General features: G+C 41.3%; 1 protein-coding gene across 1 annotated transcript; it reads left to right on the top strand.

Annotated features, from left to right (window-relative positions):
- The first annotated feature begins 6,957 nt into the window (after positions 1 to 6,957).
- Positions 6,958 to 13,491, top strand: LOC117317958. Its single transcript, XM_033872926.1, has 7 exons — positions 6,958 to 7,761; positions 8,662 to 11,020; positions 11,280 to 11,468; positions 11,774 to 11,868; positions 12,108 to 12,202; positions 12,897 to 13,056; positions 13,400 to 13,491. The coding sequence occupies exons 1-7, from the start codon at positions 7,684 to 7,686 to the stop codon at positions 13,427 to 13,429; spliced, it is 3,006 nt and encodes a 1,001-aa protein (XP_033728817.1). The 5' UTR covers positions 6,958 to 7,683; the 3' UTR covers positions 13,430 to 13,491.
- The last annotated feature ends 13,842 nt before the right edge of the window (positions 13,492 to 27,333 follow it).

Consider the following 27,333-nt stretch of genomic DNA (forward strand, 5'->3'; position numbering starts at 1 on the left):
GACGGTATGTGAAGCACCGATTACCGACGACATGTTGCTGGGAGTAGACTTTTTAGCCAAAAACAACTGCGTTCTGGATATGAACTCCGGAAGGCTCCTGATGGCGGATCAGATCATTCCCCTCACTCCTTATAGGGAGAACAAACAGAATACCACTAAGGTGTCGGCGACTCAGACCACCACTATCCCTCCAAACTCCATAGGATTTTGCAATGTAGCTTGGGATAAAACCATCCAGCAGTCAGCCATGATCCAGCCTCATTCCAGCCCAATAGGACCGCTACTCAGCAACACATTTGTAGCTTCGGGAGTGGACCATGCTATAATGAGAGTGGTGAATGATTCCCCGAAGTCCTTTAAAATTAAAAGGGGGAGAGATGTTGGGAAACTGGAAACCGTGGAGTTACTTACACCACTTCCGACACGGGAGCAAAGAGAAGTTCAGAGTGCCCCAGCTTCTGACCAGGAAAATAGGATACCAGAATTTCTACGAGATCTAATCAGTCGGTCAAGCCAGGAGCTGAGCCTCAGTCAACGAAGGGAACTAGAAGACTTACTATCGGAGTTCCAAGATACATTCGCCAAACAAGATCTGGATATAGGGCGTTTACAAGAGATAACACACAAGATTGACACAGGCTCCGAGGACCCCGTTCGGCAGAGAATGAGGAGGACACCTGCTCATTTCCAGGACCAGGAACGGGAACACCTGGAGAAGATGTTAACCGCTGGTGTTATCCAACCCTCAAACTCGGAGTGGTCCTCAGCCCCGGTGTTGGTGAGGAAAAAGGACGGAAGCCTAAGGTGGTGTATCGACTACCGAGCCTTAAACGACAAAACCGTCAAAGACCGGTTCCCATTACCCAACATAGACGACTGCCTGGACTCACTTAAGGGGACCAAGTACTTCTCAACGTTGGACATGGCCTCCGGTTACTATCAAATAGTCCTTGACGAGCAAGACCGGAAGAAGACGGCGTTTATAACCCGGTACGGCCTATTCGAACACACCAGAATGGGTTTCGGGCTGTGCAACGCCCCAGCAACGTTCCAGCGTGCTATGAACCTTGTTCTGCGGGGACTAACTTGGTCCGAAGTATTAGTGTATCTGGACGACATAGTTATCCTCGGTAAGAACTTCCCAGACACACTCAACAAGCTAAGGAAAGTCTTGGAACAGTTCCGCCAGTATGGGTTAAAGCTCAAGCCCAAGAAATGCGAGCTATTCCGGAAAGAAGCTGTGTTCCTGGGTCGCCTGGTCAACGAGCAAGGAGTCTCCATGGACCCTAAGAAGATGGAGGCAGTAAAGTCTTGGACGGTTCCCACCAACAGGATTAAACTCATGTCCTTCCTGGGATTTGCGAACTATCATAGGAATCATGTTCCCAACTACGCCGGGATTACTCAACCGCTCTATGAGCTAACCAAGCTTACAGTAGACTTCCGGTGGGGGGAGGAACATCAACAAGCGTTTGAGCAAGTCAAATCAGCCCTGTGCGGTGCACAGTGTTTGTCATACCCAGATGGTGAAGGGGAGTTCATACTCGACACCGATGCCTCGGACATCACCATAGGAGCAGAGCTGTCACAAATACAGGACGGAGAGATCAAGGTCATCGCCTATGCTAGCCACGTACTGATTCCCGCTCAGCGTAAATACTGCACCACCAGGAAAGAGTTGCTGGCAGTGGTGAAGTTCTGTCGGCATTTCCGTCATTACCTCCTAGGCAGGAAATTCTTCGTACGCACGGACCACAACAGCTTAGTCTGGCTTACTCGGTTCAAGCATATCGAGGGTCAGCTGGCTCGCTGGCTCGAGGAACTAGCCCAATTTGACATGCAGATACTCCACAGGCCTGGGAAAACCCATGGGAACGCCGACGACCTTTCCCGGATTCCGGACACCAAAGGAAGTTGCAATTGCTACCAGGCGGGAACGAAAGTGGAGAATCTACCGTGCGGAGGGTGCCAGTTCTGCCAGAGGGCGCACCAGCAGTGGGAGAGGTTCAGCGAGGATGTAGACGACGTAGTCCCCCTTGCTCATCGCAATTTCTGCTCCCAGGAAACCCAGGAGCCCCAGGGGAGTATCAAGCGGGCGACAGCCTCACATTTGGATGCCACCTCCTCGGACGAGGACGACTCTGACAGCGAGGGAGACCCCTCAGGAAGACCTGACACAGTCGTTAACTGGATGGAAGGATTATCCAGTGAGACCCTGGGTAAACAACAAACCCAGGACCCCTGCATAGCGCCAGTCTACCACTGGTTAGATCAGAACATCGAACCGACAGAAGGAGAACTATTCTCGTATGGTCGATCCGTGAAAGCTTTGTGGTTGCTACGCGCCATGTTATCCATCAGGCAGGGAGTGCTGTACGTCGTTCCAGAGGGACACCAACGTCCCAGGATGGTTCTCCCACAAGAACTCCAAGCGATGGCCTTGACCTGTGCCCATGATCACACCGTAGGGGGCCATATGGGGGAGAACAAGACCTACAAAAGACTGAAACACCATGTCTGGTGGCACACGATGAGGTTGGATGCTAAACTGCATGTCCGTTCCTGTACCACATGTACCCGCAATAAGAAAACTAGGAAGCCTAGAACGAGCTTAGGAACCTTCCACGCAGGTTTCCCCATGGAGAGGGTCCATGTGGACATACTGGGACCTTTCACACCCAGCAAAGCCGGAAATCGATACATCTTAATGATGGTAGACCAGTTCACTAAATGGGTCGAGTTGGCCGCGCTCCCGAATCAGTCCGCGGAAACCGTCGCGTATAGTTTTGTCGAACAGATCCTGTCCACATTCGGGTGTCCTCTCCAGGTACACACAGACCAAGGCAGTAATTTTGAGAGTCAGCTATTCACCGAGCTGTGTCAACTGCTAGAGATTACCAAAACCCGCACAACACCCTACCACCCGAGCTCAAACGGACAGGTGGAACGCCTAAACCGGACAGTACTGCAGATGGTGAGATGTTGCATACAGGGACAGGATGATACTTGGGACTACTACCTCCCAATGATCAAGATGGCTATGCACGCAACTGAGAACAGAAGCACGGGATTCACCCAAAACATGCTAATGCTGGGACGGGAGGTGTTTCAGCCTTTGGATCTGATGGTGAGTTCACCACCGCCTAAGGCGGAGACGTCCCACCAATGGGTCAGGCACCTCACCGAGTCATTTTCCCGTATACACGAACTAGCTCGACAACACCTAGGACGCACACAGCACACATCCACCAAGGTTGGGAGGAGCTCCAAGCTCAAGCCGCCATGGCTGGGACCATATCTAGTAGAAACATGCAAACACCCAGTCTACAAGATCAGGAACCGAAGAGGGGCCAAGTATTGTCACCACGATCGCTTAAAGCTCTACGCGGGGGATACGTTTCCCATATGGCTACGTCGCCTAAGACACAACCTCCTACCGGAGGCCGCGTACGATGATCCTTCGCGGACGGAAGTACCCTCGGACGAGGAGGACATAGACCCGTGTAACGCGAGTTCAGGAGAGGACAATGACGCTCCGACGGCGAGTCATGGGGGGAAACACCCCGGAAGCGGTAGTAACACACCGCCAAGTGTGGTGTCCCCGAAAAAACCATCAACAGGCCCCGGGGTCTCGAACCGCTCGAATACCGTTGGCTCTCCCGATAGCATTTTGAGGGGGGACCAGAATAAACCAGTAACGCGTACGGGGAGACAAACCAGACAACCCCGTAGATTTGACAACTACTTCCTACCCTAGGTTACACTACGGGAGGGGGGAAGGTAAGTTAGGTAAGCGAATACAGGTGGTGTGTGTAGGCACAAATGCAGGTGGTGTATAGGAGTATATAGATAGAAAATGCTACTATTCCGATCCATACAATGCAACTCTCAGTCAATTCTGTTGCAGGACTACAAATGGATATCCTAGAGATACACCACAGGGAAGATGGGCTCGAGGACCTCCTTAGGGAGGTCCAAGGGTTACTAGAACCCGAAGCCCCATTGCCATCGACCCCCAAAGGGCCGGTGGATGGGACTTCACCCTCAGGGACTCCACCGTCCACAGGGACGGAGGAGTCCAAAACGCATGTAGATCCGACTCCTCAATTGGAGTCGGAGACTTCCTCGCCCCCAGGGTCCGTCCGTGCTCCCCTCGCAGAGCCGGAGAAGACGGACCTCGAGGGCGACAACATTCCCCCTGAAACGTCCGGGGGGGATACCCCTTCACCAACCCGGGGCCCCACTCCCACTAAAACACCGGGCCTGCCTTCTGGGGAGACAGAATCTGATCCCCAGGAGGCCAGTCCAGAGCCCCGACTGTATCCCCGGGGGATACCCTTCAGGACTGCTGATCGCCCGGACGGGCCACTGGCTGTCCCGAAGGTGCCCCTAGGGGTACCGCTGCCCACCATCAGGCTCATGGAGGAAATGAAGGCCTCCGCGGTTCCATTGGAACCCCGGGTGGCACCTTCCATGAGCCACCCCACATCCGGTCCAGTTCTCTCGACCCCTGCGGAGAAAGCATCCCTGCTAATACCCGGGGTGATCCCCGCGGGAGCCGAGGGGACATCTGCACCAGGAAGCGCTTCCTGGGGATGGGGAGACACCGACCGTGTCCTCCACCCTAGGAAGAGGAGGAGATCCCGGAGGAGGCGGGGTAACACCCCCAAATCCGGGCTCCCCGCTTCAGAGTCTCCCCTATCCAGCCCTCCCATGCAGGGAGGAGGATTAGGAGGGACTCCGGGCCCAAATCAACCTTTGCCCTCGCCGGGCCGCCCTCCTATGCAAGGAGGGGGTTCGGCGAAAACGCACAAGAGAAATCAACAACGGGCCCGTAAACGGGAGAGGGAGGCCGCGTCCGATGCACAGTTTGGCTTCGCCGTTAAGCCTACAGCATTGCCGGCGACCTCCCTAGCCGGGAAGCGCCCAGAATGGCCTCTGGGATCCCGGCCGCGCCCGGCAAACACCGACGGTGATTCAGTCACCGTCCGTGTCTGCCGGGATGGCGAGTTGTGCCCCCTTTGCCGTAGGGAGGTGACCAACCTTCGGTCCCACGCGCTGGAAGTTCATTTGAACTTCCTAGCCAGCGTGGACGGTGGTTGTTTCACCTGCCGGCAGGGGGGGGGGGGGGGGGGGGGGGGCCTCCAGGATCTCTCACTTAAATGGCCATTCTGGTCATCGTGGGACCCTGGAGGAGAATGTGGCCCCGTGGATCGCGGGTCTGAGGCGCATGCTCTGCGCTCAGGCCCACGATTGCGGGTGCGAGGAGGTCGGGGAGCTGTTAGGCCTGATTAAGGGCCTACACCTCCCTACAGAGGAGGGGCCTTCCGGGGGATTCTCTTTGCGAGAAGGGGAGGTGGCGGAGGCCATCAACTCCGAATTCCAAGATTCCCGGGATGTCTCCCCCTCGCCTCCTCGGTCCGTTGGGAGTCTCCTCTATTGGAGGCTCCAACTGACCATATTGGGCAAGATACCCCCACGCCTGAGGGAGGGCTACCGTGAGTCCGGGCGCTTTCTGGTCCCGGGCTCCGGTGTTCCCCCGACTAGATCTTCCCGAGTGGCAGTCTATGACTGCCACTTCCACCTCGACGCCCTCCTAGCTCGGACAGGAGGCAGGTCTTTTGCCGAGTTGGAGAGAGCTGAGGATGGAGGGGGGAAGGCAGAGATCACCCTACTCGGGGGGGGTAGCTAACTACGCCTACCCGAGGGGTTGGTCACTGATAAGGACGCAGGTCCAGAGAGATACCAGGATCGTGGTATCCGTGGGCCTGCACCCTCATCAGGTGGGGGAGGGCCAGCACCTTCTGCCATTTCTGAGGTGTTTAGACAACTCGGCCTGTGGGGCGTTGGGGGAGGTCGGAATAGACCTCACCACCAACTGCGCCTGCCGGCCGAGATGCAGAGATCCAGTCGCCTGCAGGAGGGGTCAAACGGAAGGTCAGGAGGTCGTTTTGACCACGGTCCTTCAAAGGGCAGTGGTCAGGGCCTCCCTACCATTGGTCCTTCACTGCAGGGACGGGGGAAGCGGCCAAGCGGCCGCTTCGGCCCTGAAATGTATCCGCCAGGTGCCCGGCGCCACCGAGCTTGTGATACATTGGCACTGTTTCACAGGATCGGTGGAACAGGTGCAGGAATGGGAGAGGTACCTCCCAAACCTGTACCTGGGGGTGACGGCTCTGTCCCTCAGGACCGAAGCCTCTCGCCGGGTCTTGAGGGAGCATGACTCCGGCAGACTGCTGTTGGAGTCAGATGCTCCCTATCTGGTGCCTTCTGGGGCAGGGGAGGGGCCCAGCACTCCCTGGCTCCTGGGGCACGTGCTCCGGGGGTTGGCCGGTCTAAGGGGGGAGGATCCGGGCCAGCTGGCAGTGGTGCTTAACACCACTGCCAGGAGGGTCTACTCCCTCCCATAGAGCCGCCCCTCAGGAGGTTTCAATCAATTCCAGGAAGTATGCCAGCTACGCCCCTACGGGGGACGTCTAGACCAACAGCCATTATAGGGTCTTATTATGGATTTTCTTGAAACTTCAAAGTATCTCCCTTTACGAAGGGAGGGGGGAAGTTATAACGGGGTTTTTTTAAACTAATAATGGTAATAAGGTTACAGTACAATTACAGTAAGGACATAAAATTAGGGAATAGTAAGGTTGTTCAGGGAACCCCTGGGGTAACTCAGGCTGGGGCCTTCGGAACAACCTCAAGAGTCGGTAATTTAGGAAAGAAAAAAAAACAAATAAGCGTAGTTGTTCAAGGATCCCCTGGGGTAACTCGGGCTGGGGCCTTCGGAACAGCTCTCAAATTTCACCCCTAGAGTATAAAATTATAGGTGTCCGCTCAAAGGGAGCAGGATTGATAGTTAGGGAATTTGGGAGTAAGAGCTCCCCGCCATCCGTCGTCTATATGGCAATTATGTCTAGAACTGCCAATAAAGAAGAACGAAATACGTTAGAAAATAAGTATGTTTCCAGTATTGGGAAATTTCCTGACTTATTTTGAAAATAAAAATATTTTCAGAAATATGATGAAAAATGTTATCCCAATCACAGTTATAAAATCTTGAGGATATGTATTTATAATAAAAAATAAAAAAAAAATGAAAATGACTTTGTTTGTTTAATTTTTTTCTGATACAAGTCCTAATGACACGGAATTTTAGCTGTGATAACGTTACATGGATTGTCCTTGCTGTTTTAGACGGCATTTTTAACACAATAACATGGTTAATTCCATTCTTAACATATTATGTGGTAATGCAAGGGAGTAAAGTAAAAGCTGATATAAAATTCAGCCAAAAAAAAAACCGGACAAACATTGAAAAAAATATATTTTAAGTCTGCATTACGTTCGTAACTTGTGGTGTCCGATGGTGACAAGTAAAGTAAAATGCCTTGTATATTGCAAACACTTTATCTTTTATAAAATATAATTTGAGTTATAGAATTGCCTTGTTGTGATGAGCAATATTGCAGGTTGTCAATTGATAGTATACATATCAATCCCTTACTGCAAACAAGTTTTATTCTTCTGAAACTTGCCGTGTCCGATTCGTTACGAACATAAAATAAGTCTCAAACCAAAAACGAAACATCTTGGGGACCTTGACGTAGGTTCGTTTCGTTTCTCAACCACAAAGCATTCTGTATTATATATTGACTGTCGGTTAGATTGGAGCACTCTGGGATAGCGATGGACGGCAGCGAAGTGTCTGCGTCACGGCGCAATGGTTACGAACATAAACAATTGCGTATCGGCCAGAGAAAAGAGGTAAATATCACTATATTTGCATTAATAATTGTTTCATTTATCTCCGATCTATTCAAAATATATTTTATCAAATTGCTTTAAACTTTTAAGGGGTCTATCGATTAACAATTTCTCACAGATTACCTTTGACTGTCGGTAACCCATTCAATAGTCAATAATTTTCTTCGTGTCTGGTGTTACGAACGAAAGAATTTCGTCATAAAATGAACAAAATGCAAATTAAAACATAATATTCGGTATATTGTAACACTAGAAGAAAGGAAACCGATGCAAGTATTCGCAAATTTGAGATATTTCCTGTTTATTTGTGTCTTACGTTCGTAACGTTGGACACCAAATTTTAGTGTCTGTGTACGAACGTAAATGAGGATTTATAAAAATCTTTTCAAAACCCTTTTGCGTGGTATTCTTTTGTTATTATGTCTGAGACACGCTGAATTTTGAATGGTCTTAATGTAGAACTTTAAAGAGAAATGCAATTGAGCAGATCGTGGTAAATCATCTTTTTTCTCCTTGTTCGTCACACAGACACTAAATATTAGCGTCGGTAGTTACGAACATAAATCTTTTAACGAAGACATACATTTTAGCAGAAAGAAAGATGTGCTATACCAATAAACAATATTTCTTTCAATAAGGATAATTATAAAGTCTCATTGATACCAATATGATTTTAAAGAAGAAAAAAAAACAAGAAAATAGTAGGTACATAGATTTATATAATTATGTTGGTAACAAGACACTACTACTAATCAAAATTAAAAAAAAAAAAGTAGTTGTGTACAAATGAACCGTTTTAATTTCCCCCTTTTTTTTTTTTGAAATCTGAAACATTCATTGACAGGAATTCAGAATTTTTGTAATTTCTTATTTTTTGATCAAAACTTTTTATTTTTCCAGAGTGATGATCCTAGCATGAAAAAGGCATTAAATGCACTGGCCCAAAAAGAATGGCGACTTAGATTGAAATCTGACCCAGATAGGTATGCCAAGTTTCGTGAGGCTGATAATGTTAGAGTAAAGGGAATAAGAGACACACTTAGCGATGAACAGAGAGAGAGATATAATGAAAAAGCAAGAGAAAGAATGGCGAGATACAGACAAAGACAGAGAGAAAATGGGATCAAGGAAAACAAGAAAAAAGTTACCAGAGCCACATCAGAAAAGAAAAGAAAGGAATGGAGGGACGAAAAAAGAGTACAGAGAGAAAATATGTCATCGCAAAAAAGAAGAAGAATTAATGAAAAGAGAAGAGAGGTATATGCGCAAAAGAAAGAGAGCAGGCAGGAAAAAGCAGACAGTAAGTTGAAGAATGCTACAATTACAAAAAGTAAATTCCCTACAGATAATGCTCGCCGACAAGCAGTTCATAGAACAATAAAGATTCTGCCAAAAGATCCCAACAAATTCGCTGAAGTTCTATCAAATGTCATTGCGAAAACTACACCAACTAAAAAAGCTGCCCTGAGTAATAAATGCATCATTTCACCTCAGTCTAAAAAGCGGCTGAACTTTTATGATTCTAATACCAGCTCCACAAAGGAAAAACTGAAAGAAATTAAAAAGAAAAGGAACTCAAAAGATAACCGTTTGAGATATCTGATTCATCAGGCTGCCATGATAAAGACAAAGGAAATTAAAGCAAGCAAGGCAAGACAGTTTGGCTTAAGCAGGAAGATCTTAACAAAAGTTGCTAAAGTTGATGACATTATGGACATTCAAAGGAAGAAGAGAAAAGATGCCTTATCAGAAAAAGAGTTGGATACACTGACAAATTTCTTCCATCAAACTGATGTCTCCAGGGAAATGCCTAATCCACGCCAGGTTAATAAAGCCATGGAGCCCAGGAAGACTCTGGATGGATCACTGGTCAACTCGTATGAAAAATTTCAAAGGCAGAATCCGGAGGCAAAGGTTTCTTACAGTAAATTTGTGAAATGCAGACCAAAAAATGTGAAACCAGTAGCACACACCAAATACAATCAATGCTTGTGTGAATACTGCACCAATGTTGAATTAAAAGTGAACAGTTTGGTAAGATTTTGTTCTTCACAACACATTGAACCTTTTTGCAAGGATAAATATGAAGTCTCAAGACTAACACTGTGTCAGAAAGAAAATGGTTTCTATAAAAAACAATGTATAGATAGAAAATGCATGGAATGTGGAGTTGGAGCAATTGAAAAGTTGGATACAGCAGTGGAACTGATTAGGCAACATGGATTATCGGACATAACATGGCAGTCCTGGACTCAAGAGGTTGTCACAAAAAGAGTGAAAGGCAAAGAGGTAACAAAACGACAAATGACACAGAGGAAACATACCACAACAGTGCAAAACTTGATAGAAGAACTAGCCAATTCCTTGAAAGACTTTTCCAAACACTTGTTCAATGCACAATGGCAGGCAGAGCAATTTGAAAAGTTGAAAGCCAATATTCCTGATAAATGGGTTTTATTCTGTTCAGATTTTGGGGAAAACTACATCTGTAGACAACAAGATGAAGCACAAAGTGCACATTGGAGTTATGACCAGGTAACACTTCACCCCGTAGTAGCATACTACCGCTGCCTAGAGTGTGGAGCTCCCATGCATGAAATTTTCTCCATCATCTCAGATGACCATAAACATGACCATCATGCTGTTCATCATTATACTACGTTGGTCAGCGAACAACTTATGAGCCGTGGGTTATCCATTGATGTTCAAATTCAATTCTCCGATGGGGCACCAACCCAATACAAAAGCAAAGTTAACTTTGCAGACATGAGCTTGTGTCAGACAGATCTCGGATTCCATGTTGAAAAACATTTTTTCGGATCTAGACATGGAAAAGGGCCATGTGATGGGGAAGTTGGTGTGTTGAAAAGGTGCATCATTACTGGCGTTAAATCTAGACAAGGACTCATCCGCAATGCCTCAGAGTTTTTCCAGTTTGCAAAAAACAAGCTTTCCATTCCAAAGGCAGGAGATGATCAGCATGTTCATAAAAAGAGAACATTTATGTTTGTCGAGGATGGGGATGTAAAGAGATCTGAACGAAATGCCAGGCTTGCAAACATCAAGGCTGTTAAGGACACTAGAACAACGCACTGCTTCAGGCCTATAGGTCCTTACATAGTAACATCAAGAGAAAGGAGCTGTTTCTGTGAAGTGTGCATTGACATGGAAAGAAGGGAGAAATGTTTAAATGAAAAACTAACAGGAAATGGGGCTACACAAACACTTCGTATCAACAGGAGGATGCCACAAGAACAAGGTATGTTTCTTTTTTTATATATTTATAATAATTAACAATACAGACCTTTGGGGTTTCAGTCTCAATTAAAGAACCATGCGAAGTTATCAGTGTCAGTGTGACAGGAACATTTTCATAATTGCCTTCAGATTTAACCAGATATCCATCAGCACAAACTCGGCTGTAAATATTGATTACATGTCTGTAATACAACATAAAATATAAATTTTGAAACAATTCTTTTTTCTCTATGTTAATTTATGACATGTTTTACTTCCAGATGATGATATCCATGCAGTCCCTGCTGATGGTGATGCCCAAGTACTCCCTGAAGGTCATGGCCAAGCCCCCCCTGAAGATGATAACCAATTCCCCCCTGATGATGACATCCAACTTCCCAATGATGATGATGGTGCACAGACTCCCCCTACTGGTGATGTTGATGTACAATTGCAACTTTACCCTGAAGGTGATGACCAATTCCCTCCTGATGATGATGTCCAGGTCCCCCTTGATGTGATTTTGAAACAGTTTTCAGAAATCAGTATTCTGTCCATAATTTCAAATATCAGCAGACTGCTTTAAATTGCAAAATTAAGATCCTGCTCTCATACTTATTAAAGTTAGCTGATTATATATAGTTTAAATGTCAATGATACTCTTTTGATAGTAAATATCCTAACATTAAATTTTCAACTAAAATACAAGTTTAAAATCAAGAAGTTCAATATCAAATTATTGATATGATTATAATGAAATTGTCTTGTTTTCCAGATAACCCTTTGGACATAGTTAGTAACAGCTTCTCTGATGAAGAGGGGTTGATGGATACATCAGGATTAAGTGGAATATTAGAAAATATTCTTGGGGTATGTAAAAACAATAAAAAAGAGATACCTTCACAATTTATACAAAACAGATTTAGCAAATGTTTTTAAGCTGAAGCACGTCTTAACGATAAGTTGGAAAAAATTGCATGTGCTCCTTATTCATGCAATAATTTGTTATGGTTGTTAATATATTATGATTTCTGTTAATGTACAAGTTTGTTATAGATTAATTATAGTATAATAAAGATCTATAGGCATTTCTTATATCTTTATTTCAGGATGATGAGATGCAATTATCTCCAATAATATCACTTATTACTGAGATGGGAGATCTAGAACAGGCCAGCGGAAACACAGTTCCAGTGAAACAAAGGTAACATAATTCAAATAATATCGAGTATACTTATGTGATGAGATATTTCCTCCAATTTCTATTTCAATTAAAATTATTTCAATATATGAATTGTACTTTCCAGTTATGATTCAGGGCAATATCTTAAAATTGCTCATGGGAAGAAAATATATCCTGCTGTTGTGAGTAGCGAGATGTTTTTGTTTGTTATTTATTAATTTATTAGTTCATGGAGTTGCATTATTGTTTATCTTGGATCACTGTGAATCACTTTGTTATGAAAGTGGTTTACTACACTATAGAATTAAGAACATATAGTATCGCTGTCAGAAAAACCCAGCTCAATACCGAAGTGATTAACAGTGTTTTTTTAGTTACCTGTAAGACATACATTGGAACCAGTATTAATACTCTGGTATACATTCACTTTGTTCCTGTCTGTTTAGAACGACCCTTCAGCTATCAGATACTTTCTTTGTCAGTCATCTTATATTTATGGATAGCATCCCATTGACATTCTATGACAATATTAATTTGACAGTCAGGGTAGATCTGTAGAATGACTCCCACAGTAGAACAGCAAAAAAAAAACGTGTTATTTACATATTAGGGTAATCACAAGGTTGAAAATAATAACTCTAAATCACAAACATGCAAAAAATAATTACAAAATTATATACAATAGTATTAAAATATCACTTTTATTTCCATACAGGTGGACAAGTGGCCTTCAATTCAATATTTCACCAACAAGGGGAAAGGGAAGTGGTGTGCAAACAACATCAACCACACAGTTGTTTTTGATGATGTCGTTGGTGTCCTCGGTGCCCCAGACCTCTGTATGGTTGGATCAAGAATCCTCTATGTGTTTAATGGTAAAATTACCAATTGTAAATTTCAATGCTCCTGTACATCTTATTGTACGTTATAAATTCAAACTGTATGTACAGTGTACCTTGATGATATAAAACTTTGTCATTTGCAGTAGTCTGACATACATCCTTGACCTATATGTAGTTTTTAAGGGACAGTATTGTTATTGTATGTCTGTCTTGAGGAGCTATTACAGTCTTTCACCTTTCCACTACTCTGCTGGCATTATTTGTAGAACATCAACTTGTTTTTATACAAACAATAACTTAAAACAGCTATTATTTACCATGTAAAAATTATAAAATCATTTCAGTTTAAACTGTACTTCGTCTTTTTCTTTTGCAGATCCTGATCTGTGAAAAGATGGTCAATTAAAAGTCTGTATATTACAAATACAGATTCACGTACAGATCCAGAAATAAAAGTCTATTTCCCAGCATAATGTGTTGAATTATTGTGTTGAATAAAAGAAATGGAAAGACTTTTGCTATGCAAATTTGCAGTGTGGGTTCAATTATCCCATTACTAATCAAAATGAATTCAGAAAAGAAATTATTTCTTACATTATGGAAGTAACGGTGTCCAAAACATTATAAAAAACTGTAAAAATTGCAAAAAATATTTCATTTTTATTTTTGAATAACTCATATTATAATAGTTCACAGTCATGGTCCAATCATAGAGTAAAGTATTTATCTCTTTACTTATCAGATCTTAATTCAGGAAAAAACAAAATGTCAAACATTATGGAAGTAACGGTGTCCAGAACTTTATGGAAATTTGTAAAACTGGAAATCAACATTTCATGTCCTTTTTTTTGTTATTTCATACTATAATAGTATATATTCATCATTCAATCATGGAACACCTTATTTGATAAACCTTTATCGATGCAATAACCATATCTTGGACACCATGTTACTTCCATAATTTTTCTTATCGCTCATATTGATTTCAAATTTATGAAAAAACCTGAACTCAAACTATCTTTATTTGGTCATTTCTGTGTTCTAGCATAATTAAAGGTAACATATATGTAGGAATAATTAAAATTTGATTAATTAAAAAATATGGTGTGGAAATAACACTTTTGTACCCAATACTGGAAACATACTTAGATAAACAATAGTTCCCCTCTTTTTCTCATATACCCTAGGTAATATGATAGGGCTTAAAATAAATTATACCAATATAAAATTCCATGAAGGGAACGGTTCAAAATAAGTAACGTTCCTATTCATGGGTAAAACTAAAAGTTTAGCTTAAGGGGGCTCATACCACTTGTTCCTCACGGGAGATTCCTCGACCCGGACACCCACAGGCTAACCTTGGACCCATGAGCATCCTGAACGACTCCTCTCCACCTGTTTGCCCTGAGGAACCAACGTCCAGAAGGGGGCCTTCATAAAACGGGGAGGAGTGTAGTGAAAATCCAAGGAGAGTGATCTCCCTTGGTAGGAACTCGCTCCGTGCACGAGCTGGAGGTGCGCTCGTATGTAATCCCGCGAAGCGACGGAGAGCGCCCTCTTTATCTCAAACCAGCGAAGTGAATAGACGCATCAAACGTGAGTAGTCACTGTATTGTATGGTTTTGGGATACGGGAGCATTCATAAGTCTTCTAGAGAAGGCTGGTGATAACCCACACCAGTTTTCTCTACAGTTTTCATCTTAATCCGACGACATTTAAATTTCGACCTATCAGAGGCCACTATTTTGTTTCCATGGCAACTGACCTTTTTGAAAAGGTTACCATGTTGTTCACAATCGCTCATAACCCCTATGTACCAATTTTCAGCTTAATCCGACAACTGCCCTGCAGGTCGGGCGTAAAAATTGTACCTGCTGCCCCCATTGCATGATCGTAAGAGGCGACTAAATTTGGGATCTTATCTTTTCTCTTCTTTCTTAACAGCTTTCTTCTTCCTAATATATCCCTTGACAATGCCTCACTTTTGGCCCTTAGTTGAGCGTTCGCCCCTTTGAGGAAGGCTTTGGGTTCTGTCCCCTAGCCGAGACATAACAGAGTCTTTAAAAATGGTAGTTGCTGCTCCTGCTTAACGCTCAGCATATTAGGAGTGGGACGACTGGTTCGCCCGTTGTCGGCATAATGTGACCGGGTGGGGTGTGCTGCTATAAATCGGCAAAAGTTCCGGCCTATCACAAGGAGACTTGACACCAACATACCACAGCCTCCCAAAACACACATACGCACTCACCACACGCATGCATGTCGCACGCACGGGAGGCCGTCCTTAAATGACCTTAGCTGTTAATAGGACGTTAAACAAAATAAACCAAACCAAACCAAAGTGATGCAGAAACACCAGGAGTACACCACTATATTTTGATATTTAACAAGATATTGGAATTGCAATTGTAAAGGCTGAATACCATATATCATCACCTTTAAAGCAATCATACCGGTGTTAAATCAATATCAACATCTAATTTTATCATGCTGCATTCTTATAGAAAGAGTAAATGGCAAATGGTTACATTAGATTGTACAGTATAGTGATGGAAGACTTTGGTCCTCAAACATTCTTTCCATGGTACAGTATAGTGGTAATCAATATTCATAGTGGATTGAAGACTTTGGTCAAACCTCCTTTCCATGGTACAGTATAGTGGTAATCAATGTTCATAGTGGATGGAAGACTTTGGTCCTCAAACATCCTTTCCATGGCACAGTATAGTGGTAATCAATATTCACAGTGGATTGAAGATTTTAGTCAAACATCCTTTCCATGGTACAGTATAGTGGTAATCAATGTTCATAGTGGATGGAAGACTTTGGTCCTCAAACATCCTTTCCATGGCACAGTATAGTGGTAATCAATATTCATAGTGGATTCAAGACTTTAGTCAAACCTCCTTTCCATGGTACAGTATAGTGGTAATCAATATTCACAGTGGATTGAAGATTTTAGTCAAACATCCTTTCCATGGTACAGTATAGTGGTAATCAATGTTCATAGTGGATGGAAGACTTTGGTCCTCAAACATCCTTTCCATGGCACAGTATAGTGGTAATCAATATTCATAGTGGATTGAAGATTTTAGTCAAACATCCTTTCCATGGTACAGTATGGTGGTAATCAGTGTTCATAGTGGATGGAAGACTTTTGTTGAACATTCTTTCCATGATACAGTATAGTGGTAATCAATATTCATAGTGGATTGAAGATTTTAGTCAAACATCCTTTCCATGGTACAATATGGTGGTAATCAATATTCATAGTGGATTGAAGATTTTAGTCAAACATCCTTTCAATGGTACAGTATGGTGGTAATCAATGTTCATAGTGGATGGAAGACTTTTGTTGAACATTCTTTCCATGGCACAGTATAGTGGTAATCAATATTCATAGTGGATTGAAGATTTTAGTCAAACATCCTTTCCATGGTACAGTATGGTGGTAATCAATGTTCATAGTGGATGGAAGACTTTTGTTGAACATTCTTTCCATGATACAGTATAGTGGTAATCAATATTCATAGTGGATTGAAGATTTTAGTCAAACATCCTTTCCATGGTACAGTATGGTGGTAATCAATGTTCATAGTGGATGGAAGACTTTTGTTGAGCATTCTGTCCATGATACAGTAGAGTGGTAATCAATGTTCATAGTGGATTTGGTGAAACATTAATTTTCCATGGTACAGTATTATGGTGAAAGTTTTAAATATTTGTTAGTAATACATACAATGATATATCATATGAATAATTTAGGATCAGAAACAAATGAAAGATCCAATAAAGGCAATGTGCCAGCCAATATATATACAAAACAGCATGTCTTTGGTGTAAGTCACAATCTGTATAACAAACAAAATTGTAAATGTTTTGAAAATAGGATAGTAAATGTTAACAAGCATGATATATTGATAATCATTCTACGTTAAAAGATTTCGCGTAGAAAGTCTGTGGAAAAAGTTGATATGTGGTATTGTAACATACGAGTTATTTAGCGTAAAATGGAAATGATGCAATTTTACATTTATATATTTGCTGTGATGCGAGTGGCAGGACTCTCTACTGTAAATATTCCATTTTATTTTTTAGCATGGAAGTCACACAATTTTCTTATCTGACTCTTTTTAGGGTGTTGACACTAACATTATTTTAGGTTGGTATATAATTCAGCTGGTGGCAGTGTAGCACAGTCTGTTTTTTACACATCAAAGTGAAGGAGGTGGAAGAGTGGGAGCAGGATCCTTTAAATATTGGACATCCTTTTCTATTTCCATCACAGAAATTCAAAAATCTAAATCTAAATGTGTCTTCCTGTAGTGTGGATATTGATTCCAAATGCATACTTTAGAGATATTAGATTAAGTAATACACATACTTTTAATTGTTACGTTTGCTCAATTTGATTTCTTAAACGTCCTATCAACGACTTCGGTCATTTAAAGACGGCCTCCCGTGCGTTCGACATGTATGCCTGTTGTGAGTGCGTATGTGTTTTTGGAGGCTGCGGTATGTTCGTGTTAAGTCTCCTTGTGATAGGCTGGAACTTTTTGCCGATTTATAGTGCTACCTCACTGAAACATACTGCCGAAGACACCCAGCAGGACACCCCACCCGGTCACATTATACTGACAACGGGCCGAACCAGTTACTTTCTAGACCAGGAGAATTAACACGAACATACCGCAGCCTCCCAAAACACATACGCACTCGCCACATGCATGGGAGGCCGTCCTTAAATGACCTTAGCTGTTAATAGGACTTAAGCAAAATAAACCAAACCAATCATTCTTAATGGTTCTAATAGTTGCCAAGGACAGCATAGCCTTTGTGCGGCTTGTATGTGTGAAGTGTATTCCAAGAGGCTGTGATATTTTCGCGCTTGCATCCTTGTGATAGCACGATACTGATATATTCAAGTTGTTATTGGGTTTTCGTTATCAAAGGATTTTGTCCAGCTGAATAAATGTGGAAGAGAAATTATACGAGTTCGTTGATACACGTTATATACATTCATTATGAATCCATCAAAAAAAAAACCATCAGAAACACATAAATGATGTACTATTGTTGTTTATCACTGCACATAGACACGACCATCGTTATCAATTGTAACACGAAACTGTTGAAGTGTGTCATAAAATCTACAAGCTTTTACGAACAATATTAATATGCGTAAACATACAAGCATGAAAATTGATATAAACGGAAGTTTACGGCATTACAAATATCAAATATCTCCATCAGTATAGTGTAAAATATACTGTAACAGCTGTTTGGTTTGGTTTTCATTGTTTAACGTCCTATCAACAGCTAAGGTCATGTGCGTGCGATATGAATGCGTGTGGTGGTAGTTGCTACTCCTGCTTAGCGCTCAGCATATTGGGAGTGGGATGACTGGTTCGCCAGTTGTCAGTATAATGTGGCCGGGTAAGATGTCCTGCTGGGTGTCTTTGGCAGTATACTTCAGTGAGGTAGCACTATAAATCGGCAAAAGATCCGGCCTATCACAAGGAGACTTATCACAAACATACCGCAGCCTCCCAAAATACACATACGCACTTGCCACACGCATGCATATCGCACGCACGGGAGGCCGTCTTTAAATGGACATAGCTATTGATAGGATGTTAACTCTTTCTGTACCGCTGTCGACTATAGTCGACAAATAAATGTGCTCTCTCCTCCCCGTTGTTCACAACAAATGTGCTCCCTCTTCCCCGCTGTCGACTAAAGTCGACACGCTATCTTTACGTTATGTAAATGCTGATTAGTTACAATCAGCAGACGACACATGTAATTATCCAATAAAATTGCAAATAAAAGATACCCCAGATTTTCAAAACAATCATTTGGTTGGTCAGGTAGGGCGTAAGAATTGTACCTGCTACACCCATTGCATGATCGTAAGAGGCGACTAAATTTGGGATCTTATCTTTTCTCTTTCTAAACAACTTTCTTCTTCTTCCTAATGTATCCCTTGACAATGCCTCACTTTTGGCCTTTTGTTGAGCGTTCGCCGCTGTGAGGAAGGCTTTGGGTTCTATTCCCTGGCCGAGACATACCAGAGTCTTTAAAAATGGTATTTGCTGCTCCTGCTTAGCGCTCAGCAAATTAGGAGTGGGACGACTGGTTCGCCCGTTGTCAGTATAATGTGACCGGGTGGGGTGTGCTGCTTGGTGTCTTCGGCAGTATGCTTCAGTGAGGTAGCACTCTAAATCGGCAAAAGATCCGGCCTATCACAAGGAGACTTAACACGAACATACCGCAGCCTCCCAAAACACATATACGCACTCACCACACGCATGCATGTCGCACGACGGGAGGCCGTCCTTAAATGACCTTAGCTGTTGATAGGACGTTAAACAAAATAAACCATTAATGAATTCCAATAGAAATCAAACAAATTATAGTTAAAAATGTGATTTCCCTATATAAGCTATAGTAAAGTTTACCCCCTCTCCAAGGGGAGAATTGAGACCCCAGGGTCATGAAATTCAAAATTTTAGTAAAGCACCTTAAGACCCTTCCATATATAAAGAGTATCTGATCCCACCTTATTTCGGTCGTGAGAAGATTTTTGAAATTTCAGCCAATTTGGCCTATTTAGCCCCTCCCATCAGCCCTTGGGGTCAGTCAGGGCCAACATGTGCATGCCATCAAACTGTCATCCCATGCTGATAATGTTTACCAAATTAGAATGAATTTCAATAGAAATAAAACAAATAAAAGTCAAAAATGTGATTTCCCTATATAAACAATAGTAAAGTTTACCCCCTCCCCAGGGGCAAACATGAGACCCCTGGGTCATGAATTTTGGTAAAGCATCCTTAAGACCCTTCCATCTATGAAGAGTGTTTGATCCCACCATATCTGAGAGTAGAGAATACTATTTTAGAATTTTTAGTCAATTTGACCCTTTTTAGCCCCGCCCTGGGGGGGGGGGGGGGGGGGGGGGGGGGGGGGGGGGGGGGGACCATATAATTTACAATTTTGGTTGACCTTTAGCCATATAAGCTTCCTGCCAAATTTCATTGAATTTGGTTTAGGGGTTTTGGAGAAGAAGTAGGAAATGTAAATTTTTACGGACGCACGACGACGGACAAAGGGGATTAGAATAGGTCGCTTGAAAGGTGACCTTATTATCGATGTATGGAACAGTTTATCTGAAGATGTTATAAACTCTGCAACAATAAGGGACTTTGAGATCGGCTTGGAAAACCTTTGGGCAAATCTGGAACTTAAATATAATAATTTAGCTAGTTACAGACTGGAACCCGGAAGTATTAACTAATGTTTAATTATGTATTCTTATAAGATTCAAGATATGGACATAGATGCATACAAATGCCTGCGTCCATTAATTATCCTATTAAATCCTATTATATGCTAGTCAGAAATTATCCGAGAAAGCAGACAGTGCCTGGAGCCCCACAACGTCACAGGAGATGAAGACTTATCTCGAAATTGTTGTGTTTGTGTCCCTGGTGGATCTACCTAACTACAAAATGTACTGGACCAGAGAGTGGCTGTTTAAAACTTCCCTGCCCGAAATCATGACAAGACTGAGGTGAGTGTTAGTAACACTGTTACTTTGTAAATTCTTATTTTCTTATAAAACCTCCATTGTAGCAAAAATATGAGAATTGTTTAAAAAGTATAATACTCTGTTCCCTACTTGACACAGAAATTCAGACCTTATCATTTTATGATATTTCCCCAGTGTATCGCTAAACAAAATAACATACAAAAAGTTACATTGAATGTGACAAATGACAAAGTAAATTTTGCATAGAAATTAACATATGGATTATGATAGAGCTGGTTTTAATAAATAGTGAATTAAGTAGTGGTGTGGAAGCTATAGACTGCCATCTTTATGCCAGGAGATATATTTTTGAGTCTATTTAGAGCACCTCACCATACCCGTGTTGCTGGTTCGGCCCTGAAATTCTGAATGGGTGCACAAAATTTTCTTTCCTGTATCAATTGTGAATTAAACATTTTGAAAGTAGTTCTTATCAAAAAAGTCAATCAGCATTTTTTTTAATGTACAACAGGTTTGAGAAACTTACTCAATACCTTCACCTGAATGACTCGAAGACCAACCCTCCCAGAAATCAGCCTGGGCATGACCGTTTCCATCATATCCGCCTAGTTCTGAATGGTGTGTCCGACTCCATTTCGTCCGAGTACACTTTACATAAGAATTTCGCCATCGATGAAGCTATGGTTGCGTACAAGGGTCGACTGAGTTTTTTTAAATTATCTGCTGTGTACATGCAAAGAAAAATATTTTTCATTTAAGATCTCCCAGTTATGATACTATATCATACTTCCTTTGGTTTATGAGAATTGAATGTTGATACTGAATTAGGTGTAAGTAAATAAATTAAAAAATTCAATATTGAAATTTTAAGTAGTATAGATGATTTGAAATATCTTTGTCACAATTTGTGTTTATAGATATCAAACACTTATGATGTGCCCTGCAGGTAGGGCGTTAGAATTGTACCTGCGGCCTATCACAAGGAGATTTAACACAAACATACCGCAGCCTCCCAAAACACACATACGCACTCATCACACGCATACATTTCGCACGCACGGGAGGCCGTCCTTAAATGACCTTAGCTGTTAATAGGACGTTAAACAAAATAAACCAAACCAAACTTATGATATACATGTATGATGGCAAAATATATTTTATAGCAATAGAAACTCAATCCTAGTTATCTGTTTCAGGAAATGACCAGCTTCCAGGAGGGAGAGAAGTCGGACTTGCTGTCCGTGTTGTCGCTGACCTCACAAGGGATTTGACAGGAAGCTACCGTCACCTCTAAGTGACAACTACTTATCTGGACCACTGCTGTTCCAAAATCCTTGATGATGGGATATATGCCTGCGGAACCTGTAGCATCAACAGGAAGGGTTTTCCAAGTGTCATCAATAAGGACAGCGTTAAACAGAAGGGCGATTTCCTCATGTTGCAGTCAGGAACAAAGTCAAGATATTACAACTTCCTAATCAATTTTATATAGAAATATCAAAGAAATGTATTGTTTTCAAGTCCTGTTACAATAGACTTAAGAAGTTTCCGCCATGAAAAAAAATATTAAAGCTTAATATGAAAATGAAATGGAGGTAATATAAATAAAATGAATTTCTTTTATATTGGAAAGGTACCAAACAAAAATAAAATCTAACAAAGGAGAAAAAAAAGGTAAAAGTTAATTAAGTATAGACTAGTTCCATAATTAAGTTAAAACCCTCCTGCTAATGAGTTACATGTAACTGAATTTGTTTTGGCAAGCAATATATCAAAATTTAATCTTTTGAAATACTGATGATTGGGTATGTCCTAACCTGTCTAGGGTCAGAAGAAATTCAGATGAGACTAACTTTATATATTACAACATAACAAGTATTGCTATAAACATAAATTCTTGAATTTCCAGGAAACATGGTAGCAACTGCCTGGTACGATAACAAGCCTGTCACCTTCTTATCTACTAACTCCGACCCAACATGCCTTACCCCAGTTCAGCGGAAGAATAAAGATGGTACCAGCCGTGTGCAGCTTGCTCCCGGGGTTATCAGTAGCTACTCGGACACCATGAACGCTGTCGACAGACCAGACCAAATGAGGATGCAGTATACATGTACAAGGAAATCCTATAAATGGTAGACATATTTGTTTCTTTTCCTTTTAGATACTGCTATTGTGAATGCATTCATCCTTATGAAAGAATCACCAAATCACCGGCGCCAGACGAAGACTGAGAGAGAAAAGCCATACACTCCGCTTGAGTTCCGGGAGAGTCTGTGTCGCCAGCTCATCGGAGACACAAGAGTACAGAGGAAGCGCCGGAGGACTGAGGTCACAGACACGTCAGGTTCCAACCATTGGCCAGTGAAGGTGAACAAGGGTAGGTGCAAGCAGTGTGCGAAGAGACCGGTTAGGCATACTACATCTTTTGCGTGTAAACAGTGTCGTGTCAGCCTGTGTATTGAGTGTTTCGAGGCATTCCATAAACAAAGTCAAGTGGAACTTGAAGATGAGTGATTACACCAATGTGTTCCTGACATTATTATACCAAATATATGTGTGACTTTCCTTAGTGTCTTGAGGAGAATTTTACTTATTCATTAAATTGATTTTGTCTAAATCCTAATATAAAATGGTACTATTTCTCCAGTGATCATAAAAAGCAAATTATATTGTTGCCCTAATTAATATTGTTGATACAAAAATATATTTGAATAACATATGTGTATCTTAACATTTTCCATCATGTTTCTGAATGTATAAGTTCGGTTCATATTACTATGAACAGGCAAGGTTATTTTGTAGTAGCTGGTAGCAACCTCCCACAGAACCATGAGAGGCTTATTGACTGCATGCATGTGCATCCGAGAATTCCTGGTACATTGTATCAAATGAGTCGGAACGACACGCCCCCAAATCTTAACCAGAAGTTACTATGTTCTATGTATGCGATAGATATCAAAACAATTCAATTCGTTAATTACAACTTAAAATGTTTCAGTAACAAAATTGATATTCAATATAATTGTATCAATAATATAGTCATTACAATGTAGTTTGTTATTTAGCATTCCAAGCTAAATAAATTAGATCATGTGTATATCACTATGTGTACAGTTCAGTGAACATGATGATGAACTATGTACAAGTTTTGAGTGAAAATTTCTTCCAATAACATATTTGAATAATATTTCTGTAGGTCCCAAGTGACCTCAGATGATTAGTGGTTCATGTGTCCTCCATCCTATCAATATAGCGCACAACTTTAGTTTGAACCTCACAAAACACATGATCTACATATGTATGTACACTGGCAGTAGGTTAAATGTTTATAGACATTTTAACAAAATCATACATTGAAGCTTGTGTTTGTCAGATTAAATTTGTTGATCAGTATTGAATTTTGAAAAAAAAGTTTTCCTCTGGTTAATATTTAAATTGAAAATTATTGCTTCAGGGCATTTTGTTGCAAATTATGTCATTTGTGTTCAAGAATTTCATTTTAATACTGCAAATAACTTATTTTTTGGGACTTCTTTATTTTCGCCTTATTTTCAAGGTAAAGCTTGTAAATCGGAAAGTAAAATCCATATATCTATGCTCCAATATTTCTACAAAGAAGGTTAGATGGTGTCCATGTTTTTTTCAGTCATCACCGTCACTTTAAGTGAAGATGCAAAATCATGTATTGGCTATTAGCAAATTATATCTGAAAAAACTTAGTGCTTTACAGTACATTCAAAATCTGTATTTCTACCTGAAATCAATATTGTGAAATATTTAAAGTAATTGTAGTTGTACCACATGTTTTCTTGTAAATTACAAGAATGTCAGTTAGTGTGAATTAATGAATAATTATATTATTACTGTTGTTGATTGTTTTGTTATATGGATATAATTGTTCTAATTATATTTATTTTCAAAGTTGAAAAATTGTTGGTTGTATTTCGATCTCTCACTCATTTAAATGAGCATTTGGTGAATCAATTAAATGATCAACTATAACAGAAAGCTGATCAGTGGACAAAAACTTACGTCGTCAGGAAAGCTTAACTAATTATTGAATTTTACCCAAACATACCGCAGCCTCCCAAAACACACATACGCACTCGCCACACGCATGCATGTCGCACGCACGGGAGGCCGTCCTTAAATGACCTTAGCTGTTAATAGGACGTTAAACAAAATAAACCAAACCAAACCAATTTACCCAAACCTCATGATCAAGCAACAGAAATTACAGTGTCAGAGAGCATAAGATATCGGTCACTTATGGGTAAGGAGTACAAAACCCATGTTACTGTAAAGAAAGCAGTCACCGGGTAATGCATATACTGTCTATGGCATGTCATACATTTGTACAATTTTATAGGTCATTGTTTATCCCCCAGGTCAACGACTTTCCTCGATCCAATCGTGAAACCGGTTATATCCTTCAATGAAAATGGCTGTTATATTATGTATTGTGGGAAAAAACACGCACACAAAAACAGAAAGAAACTAAAGAACATTCTGATAATTTCATGGTATTTTCACTTACATAAATGTACATCAGCTAGCAGAAATCCAATATTAAAATATATACTTATTGTAACTGAAGAAACAGCAGAGTCTTTGACCTAGTTTTTTGCAGGTATATAAATTTACCCTTCGGTGCATAACCATATCATATGGTTATCCAAAGTATATGGTTATGATAGGTAAACAAAGTGGCATTAATTTATCTCTGTTTAATATAATATATTTTAATCAATCTCTTTGTCAAAAGACTTATGATACTTGCTGCTGCTGAAAAAGTTTTCTCGGCAATCAATTACAGGACTTTCCAGCCTTCTGATCCGGATCAAAGATACATATATATATACATTACATATTTATGTTCTATTTGATAACTCGAAAATGAAATTGATCTACTCGCCACCTGACGGAACAGTAATGATTTAATTCATTATGATTGCAATACACATGAATTATTTAAAGTCTTAACACTATAACACTTTATGACATGCACCTCCTCGACAACTCAAGATGTACCATTCAGTAACCAATTGTTTTTTATATTTTTTTTCGTGATTTCTTTATATGAAAAATAGCAATGTTAAAATCAGTAGTTAAGTGAGACATGCAATGCATGTACATGTATGCTGGATAGCAGTCAATTAGTAGTGTTGATGTGTTCCATGATATTGGTTCAAAGCAATAACTTTATGGAATATCATATGTAGTAATACTCTGAGTAGGAAACAAGTCGACGAGATCTTTGTGGTTAAATTTACTGCAGGCCATTCATAAAGTATTAAATGCAAACGTAAGTAAATATAAATGAAGTTGTTCAAATGTCAGAAGCTGGTGTAAATTCTGAAAAATGAGATGTTCTGCTTATCTTATCTACTAAACACATTGTAAATGACAGGACGTGCCCCTGTGCTCATTTGTGTACATGTACAAGTAATTATGTTCACGGAATGTAGGCAGCTTTCCGTCGTGTTTACCTAAAATATTGTAGGAATAATAAGTCCTAGATGTATTATGTTCAATAAGGTACGAAAAATACATTGTGAGTGAATACAAACGAAACACAATCAGCTGATCGTGACATAGTTACAGACGGTAGCTATTCTATATATAGCTATGTCACCGATGACATTTCACATCTAGTTTTATTAGAAATATCAGCTGTCTGCAACGTATCGTGGTCTCAAAAGCAACCTCTGCATGTCATGAATAAAATGTCAAATCAACAACGCTAGGGAATAGCACTAACCTGAGTTTTTTCTGTAACGAAAGACAACACATCAAAACACCACATGGTAACCCGCCATTTTGTAAAAACGTCTCGGGGCGAGCCCAAAAACGACTTCCGGTATGGTGACCGGAAAGGGAACGAAGTACGGAAGATCCCAAGTATAAGATCCCAAATTTAATCTTTAATCAAGGTAAATATACCGCCGTGTATGATTTGCATATGCAACGGGTGTGCTTTATCTGTAGTATGTTTAGATGGGTTGACAAATCAGTGTTTTCTCACCACCTGGAGTTCCCTCACAGTGAGAAGATAAAAACTACACTAATGCTCCATTTGGCACGTTGTTTGGTTTGGTTTATTTTGTTTAACGTCCTATTCACAGCTAAGGTCATTTAAGGACGGCCATCCGTGCGTGCGATATGCATGTTTGTGGTGAGTGCGTATGTGTGTTTTGGGAGGCTGCGATATGTTCGTGTTAAGTCTCCTTGTGATAGGCCAGAACTTTTACCGATTTATAGTGCTACCTCACTGAATCATACTGCCGAAGACATCCAGTAGGACACCCCACCCGGTCACATTATACTGACAACGGGCGAACCAGTCGTCCCACTCCGTGTATGCTGAGCGCTAAGCAGGAGTAGCAACTACCATTTTTAAAGACTTTGGTATTTCTCGGCCAGGGGACAGAACCCAAAGCCTTCCTCACGGGGGCGAACGCTCAACTAAAGGCCAAAAGTGAGGCATTGTCAAGGGAGACGGTAGGAAGAAGAAAGTTGTTAAGAAAGAAGAGAAAAGATAAGATCCCAAATTTAGTCGCCTCTTACGATCATGCAATGGGGGCAGCAGGTACAATTCTTACGCCCTACCTGCAGGGCAGTGGCACGTTGTACCTGCTGCCCCCATTGCCTGGCAGAGACATACCATATAGTCTTGAAAAATGGTAGTCGCTACTCCTGCTTAGCGCTCGGCGTTTTGAAAGTAGGACGACTGGTTCGCCAGTTGTCAGTAT

This window comes from Pecten maximus, chromosome 19 (assembly GCF_902652985.1).
Source record: "Pecten maximus chromosome 19, xPecMax1.1, whole genome shotgun sequence".
Classification (NCBI taxonomy): Eukaryota; Metazoa; Mollusca; class Bivalvia; order Pectinida; family Pectinidae; genus Pecten; species Pecten maximus.